Source organism: Eulemur rufifrons, chromosome 18, assembly GCF_041146395.1.
Source record: "Eulemur rufifrons isolate Redbay chromosome 18, OSU_ERuf_1, whole genome shotgun sequence".
NCBI lineage: Eukaryota > Metazoa > Chordata > Mammalia > Primates > Lemuridae > Eulemur > Eulemur rufifrons.
Window position 1 is genome coordinate 66794512 of NC_091000.1, and position 18322 is coordinate 66812833.

The window sequence follows — 18322 nt, forward strand, 5'->3', positions numbered from 1 at the left end:
AGGCACTGCGCGGCTCTGTGGGTCTGGAGCTTGCTCTGGAGAGACTGCGTCCTCCAGAAGAGAATGACTCCGGGCGAGGGCTCTCCTTATCACTTACCAAGTTGCTTCCTGGATGCAGTCACACACAGCAACATTATTCATTGATGTTTTTAAAAGATGTTCTGTACCACTAACCTACAGATGTTTCTTCAGTTTTTCTGCTCGAAGACCCACTTATCATCATTTGATTACTTGCACATAAGCCCAAATCTCGCCCTGCCTTTCACTGCCTTGGTAATTTTTCCCAACTACTCCAACAAATCATCTTTTTCACTCTTTTTAGAAGATAAACAGTAATGACAGAAGTGATAAAAATCCCTTCAACTCATTCATGCACACACAAATGTTAATTAAGCACCTACTTTGTGTAAATAATTAGAGCAGACAACGCAGGAGATTCTAAAGACCATTATTAAGATGTTTACACGATGTTTTTCCATTCTATCATCTAAAGTTTTCATGAATTTGTTGATCCATTCTGAATCTTTATATCAATCTTTTCAAAACATCAGCTGTTCCTTTTTTAGAGATTCCTCTAAGGAATTGTTTCTCATGCATCCAATCCAGGTGTCCAAGTCACTGCAGTTAAGACTTCACCTTGGAGAACCTGACTCCCCAGCATCTTCCTTCAAAGGCTTCCTGATATGCTGAGCGGCCTTTCTTCGTTTGTAATGAATGCGACTGACTTAGAAGGTCACGTATCACATTAGGAAGGGCCTAAGTGCAGTGCCTAGCCACCCAAAGATAGGACTAGAAAAGGAGGAAGAACACCTAATCAAAAACAGGCAGTGAAAAGACGGACACACAGCCCGACCTCATGGTGAGCAGCGTGGTGAGGGGGGGCGCTGTCTGGGAGGACGGCTGGTGCTGAGTGGACCACCCAAATGTCGTTAACTCGAACTATTATTCGAGTGATTAACACTTAACACTCATGACATTCTCTAACTTAAGGAAAGTAGTATTATATTTTAAATGTACCTGGCGATGTTAACTATATCAAGACTGCTGACACCTATTGTTCAGGCCTGCTCAGCACCTACTTCCATGCTATTGTTATTAGGCCTGGTTTTCCCTTGGGAATCAATCACCCTATCCCTCGCTTCTAGGTTAGAGAGTTTAGAGGGAGTGATCTCACCACTTGGAACTTGTGAGGAAGAGAAGATCCTTTTCTGTCTGGTTTGCTAAGAGATCAGGATGCCAGCCCAGAGCTGCTGACAGCTCCTTGCTTCCACATGGGCAGGGCAGGCCTGAGGGAAGCAAACAGAGCCCAGAGATGGGAGTAGGCAACTTTTCTAGCCACAGATCCAGCTGTGTCTGGATCTTGGTTACATGAGCCAACAGATGCCATTTTCCTTTTTATTTTTTTTTAGACAGAGTCTCGCTCTATCACCCTGGCTAGAGTGATACGGTGTCATCATAGCTCACTGCAGCCTCAAACTCTTGGGCTCAAGCGATCCTCCTGTCTCTGCCTCCCCAGTAGCTGGGACTATAGGCGTGAGCCACTATGTCCAACTAATTTTTTCTATTTTTAGTAGAGACGGGGTCTTGCTCTTGCTCAGGCTGGTTGTGAACTCCTGACCTCAGGCAGTCCTCCCACCTGTGCCTCCCAGAGTCCTAGGATTACAGGCGTGAGCTACTACGTTTTTTGTTGGACTGTTTAAGCCAATGTGAGTTTAGTTTCACTCGAGACAGAAGCAAAAGGCTTAACTAATATAGTACCTATCAGTAGTGTGAATTATGCTTATAAAAAAATCACTTGTCATCAGTGTCACACAGTAGAAAGAGCTAAATGAAAGTTAGGAGTAGGTTCTAAGGTGGACCCTATTTTCCCACCAAATCTGCTAGTCACTGTCATCAAATCACTTTCTCTTTCATGACTGGTCTCATTTATAAACTAAGGATTCTCTGAAAGAGGAAGAAGAATGTTGGAGGAACTTAGAACAAAGGCAACAGAACAGCATGCTCAGAAGTGAGACCAGATAAACTGTACCCTGTATATACATAGGTGCTTTCAACCTTAAGATACAGGATGCCATTAGAGGAATATTCTACAAGACCAGTACCCTGTTGCAACAAAAACAACAAATATGGGAGTACAGAAGGTGCGAGTGGGACTTGTAACAGGTGTTCAGCTCCCGCTAGCACATGCAGCAACAAGAGCAAATATTAAATAAAAATGGAATTTAACCTGAAAAGGTGATGTCCCCTCTTCTGGTACCAGTTAATTATAAAATTTAAAAGGAGAAAGAACTATAGTTAGAAATATTCCTTTTGTAACATCTGACCTAAGGATTCCAGATTTCTTTTAAATTATACTTTATGAAACTCCAAATTAATGAAATATACTTTGGTATATTCAAAACTGAGCAGGAACCATAAAGTTAATGCGAATTAATTTGAGGCTTTCTAGTCCCTTAAGGCAGAGACAAGAGAACCCTACCCAATCTCACCCCTGCTATGAAGAATGAGTCCATGCATGGGCCAGGAGGACCACTGAGACACTGACCATTTGCGGGGCGCTCCCTTTAGGAGTATGCACACCACAGCTCAAGCATGCAGAGAAGAACAGGACATACACATTCATGAAATCTTCACATTTTGAAAAACTTACACCACTCAAAAGAAAAATAGGCAAGAGATATATAAAGGGAATTAAATGAAGAATAAATGCAAATGGTCAATTAACCTGTGAAAAAAGTTTTCTTCTTTTAAAATTAAAACAGTGAGATACTACTTTCTACCTTCTCATCTGGCAGATATTGAAAAATAGATTAAAATATTGGTTAAGAATACGTAAATGGGGCCAGGCAAGGTGGCTCAGGCCTATAATCCTAGCACTCTGGGAGACTGAGGTGGGAGGACAGCTTGAGGTCAGGAGTTCAAGACCAGCCTAAGCAAGAGTGAGACCCAGTCTGTACTAGAAAACAGAAAAAATTAGCCTGGAGTGGTGGCTCGCGCCTGCAGTCCCAGCTGCTTGGGAGGCTGAGGCAGGAGGACTCCTTGAGCCCAGGAGTTTCAGGTTGCAGTGAGCTGGGGTGACACCACTACACTCTAGCCAGGGCAACAGAGGGAGACTCTGTCTCAAAACAAACAAAACAAAAAAACACAACCCCCCAAAAACCCAGGCAAATGGGCACTCACAATCTTGATAGCTTTTTTAGTGGGCAATTTGGCAACATCCATCAAAATCTTAAATCAATTATAGCCCTTGCATTTTGTTATCATTTACGATAGCAAGTTTCCAACTAACTCAAATGGTTCCGGAAAAAAACTATATGCACATGTATGTGTGTGTGTGTTTAAGTATGTACACATGGGGGAGGAAGAGCGAGGAGAGGAAAGAGAAAGTAAACGAGGCAAAATGTAAACAATTGGTGAATCCAGGTAAAGAGTAGCACATGGGTGTTTCTTGTACTAGTCTGCCAACTTCTTCCTAAGTTTGAAATCATACTGATGTGAAGATTAAAACTTTAAAAGAAATGACTTATAAGTCTTAAAATAGAAAGTTCTCTAAGACATGTTAAATGAAAAAAGCAAATGCCAGTACAATTTATATAATATTGTCTCATATATAAAAACGTATAAATAGATGGGAAAAGACATAGATGACGACATAGAAATGACATATATCAAATTATTAATGCTCTCTCTGGGGAATTCAGTGTTCAGATGAGGGGAGATAATAGTGAACTTTCATATTTTGCTCAGAGTACTTCTAAATTAGTTGTATAAAAATTTAGGGGGTTTCTAATGGGGACAGTGTGCACGATCTGGGTGATGGACACACATACAACTTAGACTCAACCTACAAAAGCAATTCATGTAAACAAAACATTTGTACCCCCATAACATTCTGGAAAAAAAAAAGGTATTTATTAATTCTGTTTAAAATAGGATGTGTGTTAACATTTTTGCAGTTGTAACATCATTAAAACATTCATTTACAGGGGGGAAAACTCTCAATGTCTGTAGCTGTGGTTCTCATCTAACGGATGCACCCAGACTATAGGCCCCTTGTGGGATGTGAGATGTGGGTGTCTGGGAACAAAGGGCACTGTGACTCATCACGAGGCCTGAGGCCATTCCTAGCATCTTAAGGGCAGGGCCAGGGATGCCAACTAGGGAAGTGCCCAGGCTCAAATGCTGGAGCGCCCCCTGCTGAGAAACACTAACACAGAATCCCTAATATCATGTATGATATATGCACATCATAAATAACCACAAATCTTTTACAAGAATACAGTAGAGCTGTTTGTGTGGACATGAAAAAATGTCCAAAATGTGTCAAAATTTTAAAAAATTCAAAAACCAAAGCTAACCACAAATTATAGAACCATATGACAAGTATAATTACATTGATGTATTTAAAAAATGTGTATGCTGGATATATTTATACAACTTCTAAAAGAAAAAACTATTAATGGTGTTTATCTCTGGAGAGTAGAAAGAGGAGGTAGCTATTTTAATTTTTTATAATGTTTATTTAAATATTTATTAAAAACAAACTATAAAAGCCTAAAGACAATTTTAAATCAAGAAATGCTAAAGATAAACAGTCTCAAAACAGAATAGAAACTAAATATATACAACCACAAAAATCTACAATAGATTTTCGGCTGGGCGAGGTAGCCCACGCCTGTAATCTTAGCACTGTGGGAGGCCAAGGTCGGAGGATCGCTTGAGGCCAGGAGTTGGAGATCAGCCTGGCCAACATAGGGAAACTCTGTCTCTACAAAAAACAACAAAAAAAAAAAATTAGCCGGGCATGGTGGCACATGCCCGTAGTCCCAGCTACTCTGCAGGCTGAGGTGGGAGGATTGCTTGAGCCCAGGAGTTTGAGGTTGCTGTGAGCTGTGATTATGCCACTACACTCTAGCTTAGGCAACAGAGCGAGACTCTATCTCTAAAAAAAAAAAAAAAAAAAAAAAAGAATTAAAAAAAATAAAATAGATTCTTCCATAAACATAAGAATTTAGTAGTATATTTTATTTCCTATCTTCCTCTATAAAACCACAAACTTGTAATAGGGGACAATAAACTGAGGCAAGCACCAGAACCACCAGAGGGTCTGCCAGACAGATTGCTGGACTCCAGTTTGAAATTACAACTCAGAAGGTTGGAGTGGGGCCCAAGAATCTGCATTTCTAACATGTTCCAATGCTGCTGGTCTGGGCGTGATATTCTGAGAACCAGTGATACAGGAAAAAAAAAAGGTGAAATGAAAAGAGAAAACTCGACAGTCATAATCATGTCCTGAGTCAGCTTCTAGGCTAGAAGGAAGACTCTGAAGTTGACTCGTTGGGCAAACACTGCCTGGAGTCCCAGCCATCCCTGAAAATATCAAACACTTGAAGTACAGTAGGAGGGAAGCACCTGGGAACCCCCAATTCCCTATGCACAGTGAGTGGTCAGCGGCCAGGCAGGGCACTCCACAGAGCCCACACCCGGCTCCTCCTGTCGGGATATATACTGGTCAAGAGCGGCCTGGGTTTATTCCCTAAACATCTGATGGGGGTCAGAATATGCAACCCCAAAATAAGCCCCTTTGACATATGGATTGTTCTGAGCTGAAGGCAACTGAGAAGCAACAGATGTAGGAAGAACTCTCTGCCCCCCCACCTCCCCATTTCTGGCTAAAAGCAGGGCATAAATTTCCACTGGTAAAGGCATCCTCCCTTTGCAGATCATGAAAAGGACAAGCTTATCATCAGAGAGGGAACCAAGATGAGCCTGCAACAAACCTTACTAAACTAGCCTTTATCTTCAGTTTCCCCATAGATTTACCTCCCGTATTTTACTAGCCTCTAGATGCCTCAAAACACCCTTGTCCTTTGTCTAGCGACTTCTCCACAATTCATCATTCTTTGTTAAAATGGTATATAAGCTCTCAAGCCTAACCACTTCATTGGGGGTTTCCTCTTTTCTGTGGAGCCCTCCGGCACTCAATTAAAAACATCAATTAAATGTGTATGCTTTTTTCTCCTGCCAATATGTATTTTGTCAGTGTAATTTGCATGCCCCAGCCACAAACATAAGGGGATGGAGGAAACATTTTTCCTTCTCCTACGCTTCTCAGGCTAGCTGAAATTATATTTAATTCATTCTACCATAAAATAGGAGATATGATTATAATGTGATCTCACTTATCCCTCACAAGAATAAACCCACTTACACATAGAAAGGTTCCAGAAGCTAAAAATCAAACCAGAGGGGGGCAGACCTTTGAGGCAACCAGAGGTGTGACTTCCCCGCCCTATCCTAAGTATTTGATGGGTATCTTCAGGCAGAATGACGTGATTGCCCAGCAGCAAATGCGTTCCCCTGCTCCTCCAGACCTCAGTGGTCCTCACACCTGAGCTTAAGATATGGCAATGAAAACTACATCAAATGATTTGGAAAGGCTCTAGACTAAAAATTACTGTCAGACCAGGTGTGAGAAAATGAGAAAAATCAAAAAGGCTAGGACGGTGCCCTCAGACAGATTTACAAGTATCTAAGTTCTTGCTCCACTTTAAAGAAATGCAAACTGGGAATAGTAAATGATATATTACCGTCCACAAAAGAAGACTCCAACCAATGGACCCATACTCAAAGAAAAGGCCTTGGCTCCTCAAACAAGTGGCAAAGGCAAGTGCCTTTTAAAAGGCCTCGGCTCTACGTCAATGATGGGCAAATAACTGCACATTTTTAAATGAAATGGTAATGGTTTGTATGGGTTTTTCTCCTGGTCTTTTCAGATTAGGATGGTTTGTATATTTTTAAAGATTCCTGGGGGTAACAAAATTTTTCAAACAGACTGACTCCTGCTGGATGAGAGCATCCTCTCCCTGGGCTTTGTGTCTACAACTCTGCACTAGAATTCTTAAGCACACTCAGGTGTGAGGACCACTGAGGTCTTGAGGAGCAGGGGAACACATCTGCTGCTGGGCAATCACATCATTCTACCTGAAGACACCTATCAAATACTTAGGATAGGGCGGGAAGTCACACCTCTGGCTGCCTCAAAGGTCTGCCCCCCTCTGGTTCTATTTTTAGCTTCTGGAACCTTTCTACGAGTAAGTGGGTTTGTTCTTGTGAGGGACGGGCAAGATCATACAGGTGGAAGCCTCTGGCATGGAGCCTGTTGTATAGGAGGTGCCAACAAGTGCTTGTCAGTCTCAAATTCAAATCTTTTTATCAAAGCCTCATACACACTTACCAAATTGCTTGTTTGCTATAACCAGATTTCATCCTCACCTCTTTTCAAGTGGATGTTTCCAGTTGTGGCCACACTGAACAGCTACTGCCTCTGGGCACTGGTTTCCTGACTTCTTAACCTTCCCTGCAGTAAAGTTCCAATTCCAGTGACTAAATAACAAATAGCCCGAGAGGGTCAGGGGGCCTCTTTCTAGAGCTGAGCTGGGGACTTGGTACTTCAGCTTCCCCGACAAGCACAGAGAAAAGGGAGATGGATCATCTGTTCCATATCCTTACTGAGAGGAAATCGCACTCCAGCTGCTCAGGAGCAGCCGAGCTGTCCTGGATGCTTTCTCCTGGGACCTTCCTTTGGTTGAAATGTTCGTGGGATGGAAGGCGTGCTAAAATATTTCCTCAGTCATTTTCCTACTAAATCTGTTGGCTTTGACTTAAAATCCAGAAGCCAACCCTACATGATAACATGTAAACTTCACGTAAACTTTGTCAAGTTTACACCAATTTTTTAAAAGTTTGCTAATAGCATTTTCTCAAATCTCATACTTATGGAATGATGATGAATTACATATTGGAATTCATGAAAGAACAAAGTCATGATAATCCAATTGTAAAAGCAACTACTTCTTTTGTAGGATTCATTCATTGAGCAATTAAAAGAGCAAGAAATCATTAACACTGGTAAAGAGTAGAGAGACGGCTACATCACCTAAATTTTAAAATCTTCTCACATTTCTGAGTGAAGCAATATATTCATCTTTTAAACCTTTGTTTCATATTTAAATTAAAAAACAAACACACATATGGTCATTCTATAAAAGAAATCGAGTGTGTGTGAAAATGCTCCCAAAACATTCACTCCTTGGGGGTTAACAAATATTCTGTTTTCAGTGGCAAAAATATCCCTCCAATACACATGATTACTGTTTTGAACAGGAGATGGTTCATTTCACTATCACTCCACCAGTATCTGCTTCAATTAGATTCAGGGGGGGAAAAAAAAATCAGTGTTCTCATGTAGCTCTACAATTAATCTGGAAAGTAAAAATAACTGCTTTACAAACGTATGAGTGTGGCACAACAATCTAACAGAGCTTCAGTATTACTTCTTTTCGTTCAGGAAAGAGTACCCTAAGGGCAAATGAGTGGCTTTCCACGATGTCTGTGTTTCTGGCCCATAGACCTTGTCATTTCAACAGCATTTCTTCTCTCCTGCTCTCCCTCTCATTTACTCTGAGCCAGCCACAGGGGCCAGAAAAGACTCTTGAAATCCTTATCTTCAATGAGCCCCCATTCTACTGGAATCATCCCATCTACAAATACTTGCAGAGCACCAACCATGTGGTAGGCACCATTCTGCGCACAGAAGATTTAGAACAAAATCCCTTCTTGGAGCTTACATTCCAGTGAAGGGAACAAAAGCATCTCTCCTCACAGAGAGCAGGGCAGCAATGGCACTAATCCTCCTGCATCTGCAGGTGGCCCAGACACCATCTGCTTCTGCCACCACGTTTCCTCCAGAAAGGATCCTCCAACAGAGGCCTTGGTGGGAGGAGGTGCCTGTCCTTTCCTTGTTAATCTGTAAGCCTGATTTAGATCAAGGCCCTAGGGGATGTCACTCACCACTGTCCTAAAAACATTGCTGGGCGGCTCCTATTTTTCCTCTGGGTCAAGATTACATTCTCAGCAGCATATAGGACTTAGGGCTGTATCTGACTAATACCCAGGCAGAAGTGAGCCAGAGGGTAAAGCGATCACGGTGGCTTTAGATAAAGATGACCATAAGGGCACTGGAAATACAGTGTCACTCCCACCGCAATCTACAGCAACTCCACAAAACAAAGTAATTTAAGATTCTATGCCTACACATCCTTTTTGGTTTAACCAAAGCCATGTTTCAGAAAAGGAAGTCACCAGACCCTTACTTAAAGAGAAGCCATTAACCACCTTACACATGAAACAGAAAGGAATGAAGGCTTTGCTGGGAGTGTTTCTCACGGTAACAGCCGAACGTGGAAATGAGAGAAGGCTGCTGCAGTTCACTCTGGAAGATCTAACACAGGCGGGAACAGGAGAAAGACCACTTTGGAAGTGGTGACCAACCAAAGCTGGACTTGTGGGTTCCCAGCAAAGGACTGGAGTGCTTAACCGTGTTGGGTCAACATTTTGAAAATCAGGGGTTCTCCCATAAAAATATATATATACACAACTTTTGTGGACAACAAAAGGTGGCCCAAGATCTCCTAAAGACTTTTATGTTCCCTTAATTAAAACAACAACAACAACAACAAAAAAGCAGGACTATGGCTTCTTAAGAGCAGAGATCCGAAAACTTCTGCAAAGAGCCAGGCAGTTAATTTTTTTTGGCTTTGCGGGCTATATAATATCTGTCACAATGACCCAACTCTGCCCCTATAGCTGAAAAACAGCCATAGACAAAACGTAAATGAATGAAGGTAGCTGTGTTCCAATTAAATTTTATGTATGGACGGAGAAATTTTAATTTTGTAAACATTCCTCTTGATTGTTTTCAAACATTAGAAAATATAAAAACCATTCTAAGCTTGAGACCATACGAAACTGGGGGCTGGGTTAGGCCCCCGGCTACAGACTGCCAGCCTCTGCCCCAGTCTTTGTAACACCAGAGGCTGTAGCACAGTGCCTGGCCCAAAGCCATCAGTAAAGACAGTTATGTTTAACTGTCTAGTGGAGGCAGCAAGCAGTGATGGAAGGAAGACTGGACAGGAATTGAGACACATGCTGTGATTCCCTTTCTCGCCTCCGTTCTTCCACAAACATCACCTTCTCTCTGGACTTAACTTCCCTAACTGTAAAACAGAGCATGCTATTACATGATTTATAAAGTCCTTTCTACCTCTGACCCTCTATGATCCTTCAGGTACAAGTAAGAGAAAACTGAATTTTCAGCAGGTCAGCGATACGGCAAGTCAAATCTGTGAACAAGTTCCCACACGTCAGGTGGAGGCAACACTGTAGCAGGATGTCGTGGCATCTGGGTGAAGCACCTATCTGACAAACAATGGAAAGACGGCAATTCCAACCCAAAGGGAAACCCCAGATTTCAGTTTATATCCCGCTTCATCGCTAGAGGAGGGCATAAGCCAAGATGAAAGCTTGCTGAACGTACCACAGCAAGACAGCTGAATAATGTCTTAGGCGAACACCTCTCTTTAGAGGAAAATAGTTCTTCAAACAAACCCACACCATTTTATTTTGTTTACACTATTCCACTGAGCTTGCGTTGAGGGGAGACACACAGGCAAACAGGCAACTCCAAGACCGCAACACAGAGGGCAATGAGAGAGAAGGGCCGGCAGGAGAGCTGGAGTCCACGAGGCGGATGAGGACGAGCGTGCAGCTCAGACACACAGATCACACCTGCTACCCACGGCGGTGGGGGGCATCTCCACCCCCGGCCAAGAATTATGCAAATGGATGGAAGCTTTCGACAGGCAGTAAGCAGGGAGACCTATTAGAAAGCTACGGGAGATAGGAAGGTGCCTGGGCCTAAAGTGAGGCTTGGATGAGAGAAATAAGCAGTAGAAATCTTTAAGATCTGGGGGCCAGCGAGGCGTGGCGAGCGAGGAGAAGGCAGCCCTCTCTGTGGGTTCCCAGGTGTGCTGTCTTGGGAGACCAGCAGGTCATGGCACAACCAAGACAGCTGCAGAAGCCAGGAGCAGGGGCAGGTGTGACAGTGAAATAGGAAATGCCATGTGGTGTGCGGATTCCTAGCCCGGCAAGAGGAGCGATGGCGTCTGAACAGTTTGTCATCACAGAGAAACAAGCCATGCTCGCCAAGGCCCCACTGGGGTAGACACCCTCACTGAAAGGCATTTCTGGTTACCCAAATGGGTGAGCAAAACAAGGACCAGCACTTCTGAATCAATGCTGGCCATACTCAGGAAATGCAGGCGGATGCTTAACACGAGATTCAGGGCCTAAGAGATGGAGAAAGGTAGACAGACAGCTGCAGAAAGAAATGTGCTATAAAGAAATTAACAGCCGTAACCTATATTGTCTAAAGCAAGTCAAAGTGGTGGCAGAGTTTGTGGATGGTGAATTAAACAGAGACAGCTAGTGCTGATTTAAGAGAGAAATGCCAAAGGCTTCAAGTGAAGAAAGGAGAAACTGGCAAAATCTCTCAAAGGCTCCAGTAGACATCTGTGAGAATTGCCCAGACTCACATTAGCTCGAGGCCTGCTCTCTAGAGTAGGACCCATACCTCCTGGGGATCATCACAAGCGTGCTGAGTGACAGCCCATGGCCGTTGACAGAGACACTGCCTCCCGGGCAGCTCACCCGGACACTCACCTTTCCCGTTCACGGCTAAGCCCGTGGCCATGGCTGTAGTCACAGGGCCTGGCACCTGAGGCACTAGTGGGTGTATCCGGGGCCTGCTCCCCATCCTGGCCCGCTCCGCACCGGGGCCCAACAGAGCTCCGACTGGCTTCTCCGCTGCCACCTCCGGTGCCACTGTGTCTTCCTGGCCCTGCTCGACGGGGTCCAGTTTCTCGGGGCTCTCGTTCTGAAAGCCGTCCACCGTGGTCCTGCTCTTAATGGGGCTCTTAGGCACAAGTATCTTGATACCTGACTTTGCTAGGTCCATATTCTTCCTGCTCGAGAGAGATGGTGCTGTGTTTTTCCTGAACTTCTGGCTGGCAGCAAACAACTGGCTGTTTTTGGACTCGAGGTCTTTGCCAATCACTAGCGACTTAGGAGAGGTCTTAGAAAAGCTGCTGTTGGTGGATCTGGAAATTTGTTTCCTAGCATTGTTTGGAGAGGTCCTGTTTGTCCTGGTTAATGTGCTTTCTTTCTGCTTTTCGGTGTGGCGCCTGTTGAAATCGTGGATGTATTCCTCACAGTTCACCAGGTGCTGCTCGGGCTCCCACGTGTCGTCCTCGCTGTCATAGCCTTTCCACCGAACCAAGTACTCTGTCTTCCCTTTTTTGTTTTTCCTTTTGTCAACAATCCTTTCAACCTGTTTACAGAAGAAAAGAAAACAGTTTTAGTTTTTAAAAAAATCAAAACTTATTTGGAAAAGGTACAAGTGTAAAAGTGTAATAAGGAAATATCAAAAATAATAAAATACCATGACAGATAATAAAAATGATCTTTTCCTCCCCAACCCCAATCATCTGAAAATAAAATAGTAATAGAATCCTTGGGATTTGAGCAATTTCCTTGAAATTAAGTCATACAAAATGCTAAAATTTTATGCTGAGAATGTGTGGATGTACCGTAGGTAACTTACACTTCTGTGGTTCAGAGGGGCTCTGCTGTTACTTCTACACTGCAGCCTGCCCACCTGAGCTGCTTTTCACAATATGACTGGAGTAGGGCCGGTCACCTGCAGCTTCGTGCCTGGTCATCCTCAGCAGCAGACATCCAAGCAGTAGCCCGGCAGGGTGACCAACACAAGCTATGAGGGACTGAGAACCTTCTGTGGTGTGGAACTGGCTCGCTGAAGAAACATATGATCTGTCTCACAGGTATCATTCTGAAGCACTCAGAACCCAAACACAATGTTTTATTGTAATAAATGGTCTAGAATGGTCAGGTCATTTACCTTCAAATCTTGGTTTTAATTAACTTTACGCTGACATCTTTAAAGGAAGACGCTGTTAATCTTTGAATTTGACTATCAATATATTCTTAATCACATTTATTAATTCACAATCTTGTCCTTAAGCATGTTATTGTTACTATGACAAATTCTACAACCTTAACATCCCAAGTGTAAACAGAAGAGAGATCTACGTCTCAACACGAACAAGAAAACATCTGCCATAATGCCCCCGTGTTGCTGGAAAAATGTCTAGACTGTTGTTACATCTGCAGTTAATATAAAAGCCATCGGCCTGCCACCCGGAGGACACACATCTTGTGGGCAGAGGCCAGCAGCCACAGAGCAGCTCTTTAAGAACACAAAGGTCTAAGCCCCTCAGTCATCGAGCACATCGGGACATTTCTAGCAGTTACAGGCCAGGTCAGACAGCCTAACGGTGTCCCTAGTTGCCAAACACCCCAAAACAACAGAGGATAACAAGTAAAACTGTAGACAATTGCAGAGAATGGGAGAGTACCTCACCCCCATGATTCCCCCACATCTCAAAAAAACACTCCAATATATCTTCCTGAGATATAGAAAATTAAATTCCTTAACTATAGAACAGCCTAAAATTAAATGCACATATTGCTTCCATGAAAAAAGGATTAGGAATAGAAAAGCCTTGTCTCATCGAACAAGGCACATTACACGTCTAGCAGATCTCCACAGAGTCAATAAGTAATGTCAGATCAGCATATGTGAACCCACACAGTCCACAGGAGAGCTTGAAAAGTGGTATCTTTTCCCTGCTCCTTCACTTGTGAATAGTTGTGTATAAGGGTGTAAGTATTTCAGTGTAAGTAAAATACATGTTTCTGGAAATTTCCACACAAATCAATTTTATGACAGGAAGTTTAAAAGTTTTAAAGGCAAGGTGTAAAGGGATTATGTCACATGGGAAAGCTATGTTTAATGCCCTTCCTCCCTCTATGTCAGTTTCAATTCCAGAAGCGTACCGTATACTAAACTACAGCACCCCCTTTTGCTTTCCTCCATTTCCTTAAAGCTGAAGCAGGGGTCCCCTCCCCTCGAAGCTGTGCATCACTGGCCCCAGGGCCAACATCCCCGGAGCCCTTTGGCTGTCAGGCCCCCATCCTGCCCCTCCTCGGACACTAAGACGAGGAACGCAACACTAGTTTAGTAGCTCTAGGTGGGTGCGTGTGCTGGGTTGTGTACACGCACTGGCCAGACATTTTTAGACACTGGAAGATGGCAGTCACAGGGGACCCATTAGACCAGGAGTTGGTAAACTTTATGTAAAGGGCCAAAGAGTAAACATTTTAGGCTTATGGGCCATTCAGTCTCCCCAACCACTCAACCCTGCTACTGTAGCAAGGAAACAGCCACAGATAATACTTCAATGAATCAGGTGGCATTAAACAACCCAAAAAAATCCTCTATTATGGACACTAAAATTTGAATTTTGTAATTTTCATGCACCATAAAATACAATTCTTTTGATATTTTTCAACTATTTAAAAATGTGAAAACTATTCTTTTCCGGCAAGCGGCCACAGTTTGCTACCCCTGCATCCGACTGTGCAAGAGTGATAAGACATCCAGGCGCAGGCATGCTGCTCCGCTAGTTCTTGGGATGGAAACGGTCCGCAAGCTGACAGACACATGTCTGACAAACATGACTCTGAAGTGGGAGATCTACAAAACAGTCACACAGACGAGACATAAGGTAGCAGCTTTAGTCCAACACAAACCACCAGGTGCCAAATACCGACTTCAGACTCAACCGGGGACAAGAGATCCCCCCAGCTGAAGGACAAATGTCCCTACCCCTTTGAAAAGTGAAAGTCTTGTTGACTAATCTAGTCTGACGGCTAAAATACATTAATCTCCCACAAAATGGCATTGCCTGGATTCAAGAAATTGTTATTGGAATAGTAAACCTAAAATTATTTCCTGAGCACTTTTATGGTGGTGGTGAAGGAAAATCTTAATCACAAGACAAACATATAAATACATCTTTCTTCAGCTTTTCAGTCCCTTTCCCTTGAGTCCCCCCTGCCCCCAGCCCACCATATCCACCTATGTGCAAGTATCCTTCTAGTTACAGAATTTCAATGCAAGGAATTTCATACAAAACAAACTCTTTACAGATAATGTAAAGTATAGAACTGCAAATAAGTTAAACCAAGATTTTTAAAAACCAAGACAAAAATAAAGGAAGAAAGACATGAAGAAATCTCACCCAAATCACCTTGGCACTCTTGTTTTGCACTAATGTTACCCATAATCACACATGGAGTAAAATTTTAATTGGCAAATCCAAATCATAATAGCCTTCTTTGTCTTTACATAGTAAGCTGACCAAAGTTCTTTTTGTTAGGATTTACTTCTAAAACTCAATAAAACATGGCTTTCCTTAACATCACAAAGTTCCCTGGTGGTTTGCAAGGCAATGAAATTAATCCAGAAGGATCATTCCAAATTCCTAACCCATCTGCTTGATTTACCAGCCTTGAAGTACACTCTAACATCCCCTAGGCCCAGGAATGTGCTGAAATGTGTTCAGGGTTGCAAAAGACAGAAAGGTAAGGACAGACCAAAGATTCACCAACACATGAACAAAAATCCATGGAGAAACCCAAACTGTTAAAGAGCTCAGATTAAGAAGAAAGAAAGAGTAACTCTGCTATCATTCCAGTTAAAATACAAATCAGGGCAAGGCATGTAAAAATACTGGCTTACAAGAAAAAGACCAAAGTTTCAAAATAATCCCAGTAGGCAAAGTTTGGCATGTCGCATAATTAATAACTGTGCCAGCAGCAGTGCTGGTCGTCAATACTTGCTCTGATTCCTCCCAGAACAGTGTGAGTAGGCCGCCAGGACAGATTGGAAACCACAAGCAAGGCCGAAAACTTTTTTCAGGTTTGGGTCTCACACCACTGGCTGGATAATTTGGAACAACAAAGCATCACTGAAGAGAAAAAGAATAAATACAAACTCAGCTTATAGCAAAGAATTCTGGTGACCTTTAAAATGCTCCTTAGGTGAGAATGATACATCGTTCACCGGCCACCTGAAATGTTAAGTATTAAGAACAAGAAAAGTTATCTTAACTTCTAAGAATAGTTTTTAATGATTTTAAAAAGACAGATGGTTCCATTGCCAGAAATGGAGGAATAATACAAACATTTGAAGACACTGAAAAGAAACCAAAGGCAGGCAGAAACCAAAGGGGATCAGACCCTCGAGACAGGGAACCACACCAGCTTCTGCCAGGAGCATTCCCAAGTCTGCTGCACAGGCCTGACAATAACTCAGGCAGAAAGCGTAGTCCTACAAGCTTCAGGTGTCAACTGTAAAGCTGGGAGTTGATAGAGTGGCTAGAAATTCAGAAAGATCACAAACAGGAGGGCACCCAAAACAACCTATCAACCTCTTCAAATCCTGGGCACACCCCTGAATGACAGCACACCAGTGGAAAGCAGCAATGGTGTGTTGGGGGTTCCCAAGACTACCCCCAGGTTCGATGATTAACTAGAAGGACTCAGAGGACATTGTCCAGCACACTGTCCCACTCATGGTTATGACTTATGATAGGAGAAGGATACTAAGTAAAACCAGAAAAAAGAAAAGGTGCATGGGGTGAAGTCCAGGGGAAGCCAGGCATAAGCTTGCAAGGGTCCTCTCCAGGGAAGTCACATGAGACACACTTCACTCCTCCAAGCACAAGTTGTGACAACAGGTGTGAAATGATGTCTGCCAGGGAAGTTCACCAGAGACTCATTGTCCAGTCATTTATTTTGGGCTGGTCCCTTAGGTACCCTCCGCCCAGTGTGTACCAAAATTCCAGATTCTCAGAAGGAAAACAGGTGTTCAGCATAAACTATACCAATGAACATCAGAGGTAAGCTTAAAAAAAGACAAAGACCAGGAAAACATAAACCCGTTGGCAGGTAGGGAATGGCAGAAGAGGACATCACCTACGGGGCCACAACAATGGAGGCCAGTAGACAAGGGAATACATCTTTAAAGCACTGAAGGGAAAAAACCCCTTTCAACTTAGAATTCTATGTCTGAAAGAAAAATGTCTCAAAAGCAAAGGTAGAGTTCTGTTTCTGTGTGGCAGCGTAAGGAGCTCTGCGGACACACTCCCAACCAAACAAGCAGAGCTGGTGAAAACCATGAAAAGGAAAATTAAAATCTCTGTAAATTGTCCGAAGGGGATAGAGCAAATGACAAAACATGTATTCAAGAAAATCTACTAACACTCAGCAAGAACTTAGGTTGTGACTTTTGAGCCATGACTCAGCTCCTTCCTCCCCCATGCTCCAGCTTAGAGCAACAGGAGCTTACTTCAGGTGGGTGCATGGGCTCCCTCTCCCTTCGGTTCTCAAACAAAGCTTATGTATCTCAACAGGAGCGGCAGGCCACCAGCACTTCTCTTCTTCACTCAAAGCTTAAGAAAAATGGTGAAATCCAACCCTTACGCATAAGGAGATTCTACTCCAGGGGCAGCACATCAAGAACACCAGGGTTCTGACTGACTCTTGGGGGGAGGTTTCATGTTGGCACAGGCAAGCTGAAAAGACCAAAGGCTACCACTTTGCCTAGCACCCAGAGTAGTGGTTCAGAGATTTTGTCCAGGGGAGACGCAGTCCATAAGAAAAGATAAACGTTCCCCAAAATAACTGACTTTGAGACAGAATGTACAGAACTTCAAGCCTAAGGGTACTCTGGAAAATGATACAGAACCACAGAAAAATACAAGATGCATTTCTGCACACCAATGTGTAATGGATGATAAAGGAGCAGAAAAAAATACAAAAATATCATGGCTGAAAACATCCTATATTTATTGGAAAACGATAACCTACACATCTAGGAAACTCTACAAACTCCTAACAGGATAAATGCAAAGAGATCTACAAACAGACACACCATAGTTAAAATGCTAAAAGAAAAAAAAATGTGGAAACAGCAAGAAAAAAACAATTCCTGTGTACAAGGGGATTTTAACAACATTAACAGCTAACTTTTCATAAGGAATAATGAAGGCAGAAAGCAGTGGGATGACATATTCAAGGTTGCTAAAATTAAAAAAATTAAAAACCTGTTAACTAAGTATCTTCCATCTAGCAAATCTGTCTTTCAAAAATGAAAACAGAAAAAGCTACATGTTACATGATTCCAACTATGTAACATTCTATAAAAGGCAAAACTATGGAGAACAGTTAAAAGATCAGTGGTTGCTAAGATTATAGGAGAAGAAGGGATGAATAGGTGAAGCACAGAAGGTTTTTTAGGGCAGTGAACCTGTTCTGTATGATACTATAAGGGTGGACAATGTACATGTCATTATACATTTGTCAAAACCCAAAGAATGCACAACACCAAGAGTGAGCCCTAATGTAAACTATGGGCAAAAATGATGTGTCAACATAGGTGCACCAATTGCAATAAATGTACAACTTCAGTGCAGGACGTTGACACCAGGGGAGGCTG

The 18322-nt window shown here is 42.8% G+C and overlaps 1 protein-coding gene across 4 annotated transcripts in view; it reads right to left on the minus strand.

Moving 5' to 3' along the window:
* Positions 1-18322, minus strand: part of CDYL (chromodomain Y like) — a 178753-nt gene that overhangs the window by 61163 nt on the left and 99268 nt on the right. For 2 of the 4 annotated variants that reach the window (XM_069493754.1, XM_069493752.1), the window contains exon 2: positions 11563-12229. The exons of 1 other annotated variant lie outside the window; for it this stretch is intronic. In XM_069493754.1, the coding sequence (XP_069349855.1) occupies positions 11563-12229 (667 nt within the window). Of the gene's footprint in view, positions 1-10629; positions 10633-11562; positions 12230-18322 lie in introns of all 4 variants that reach the window. One more of the 4 variants, XM_069493753.1, reaches the window with a different exon arrangement.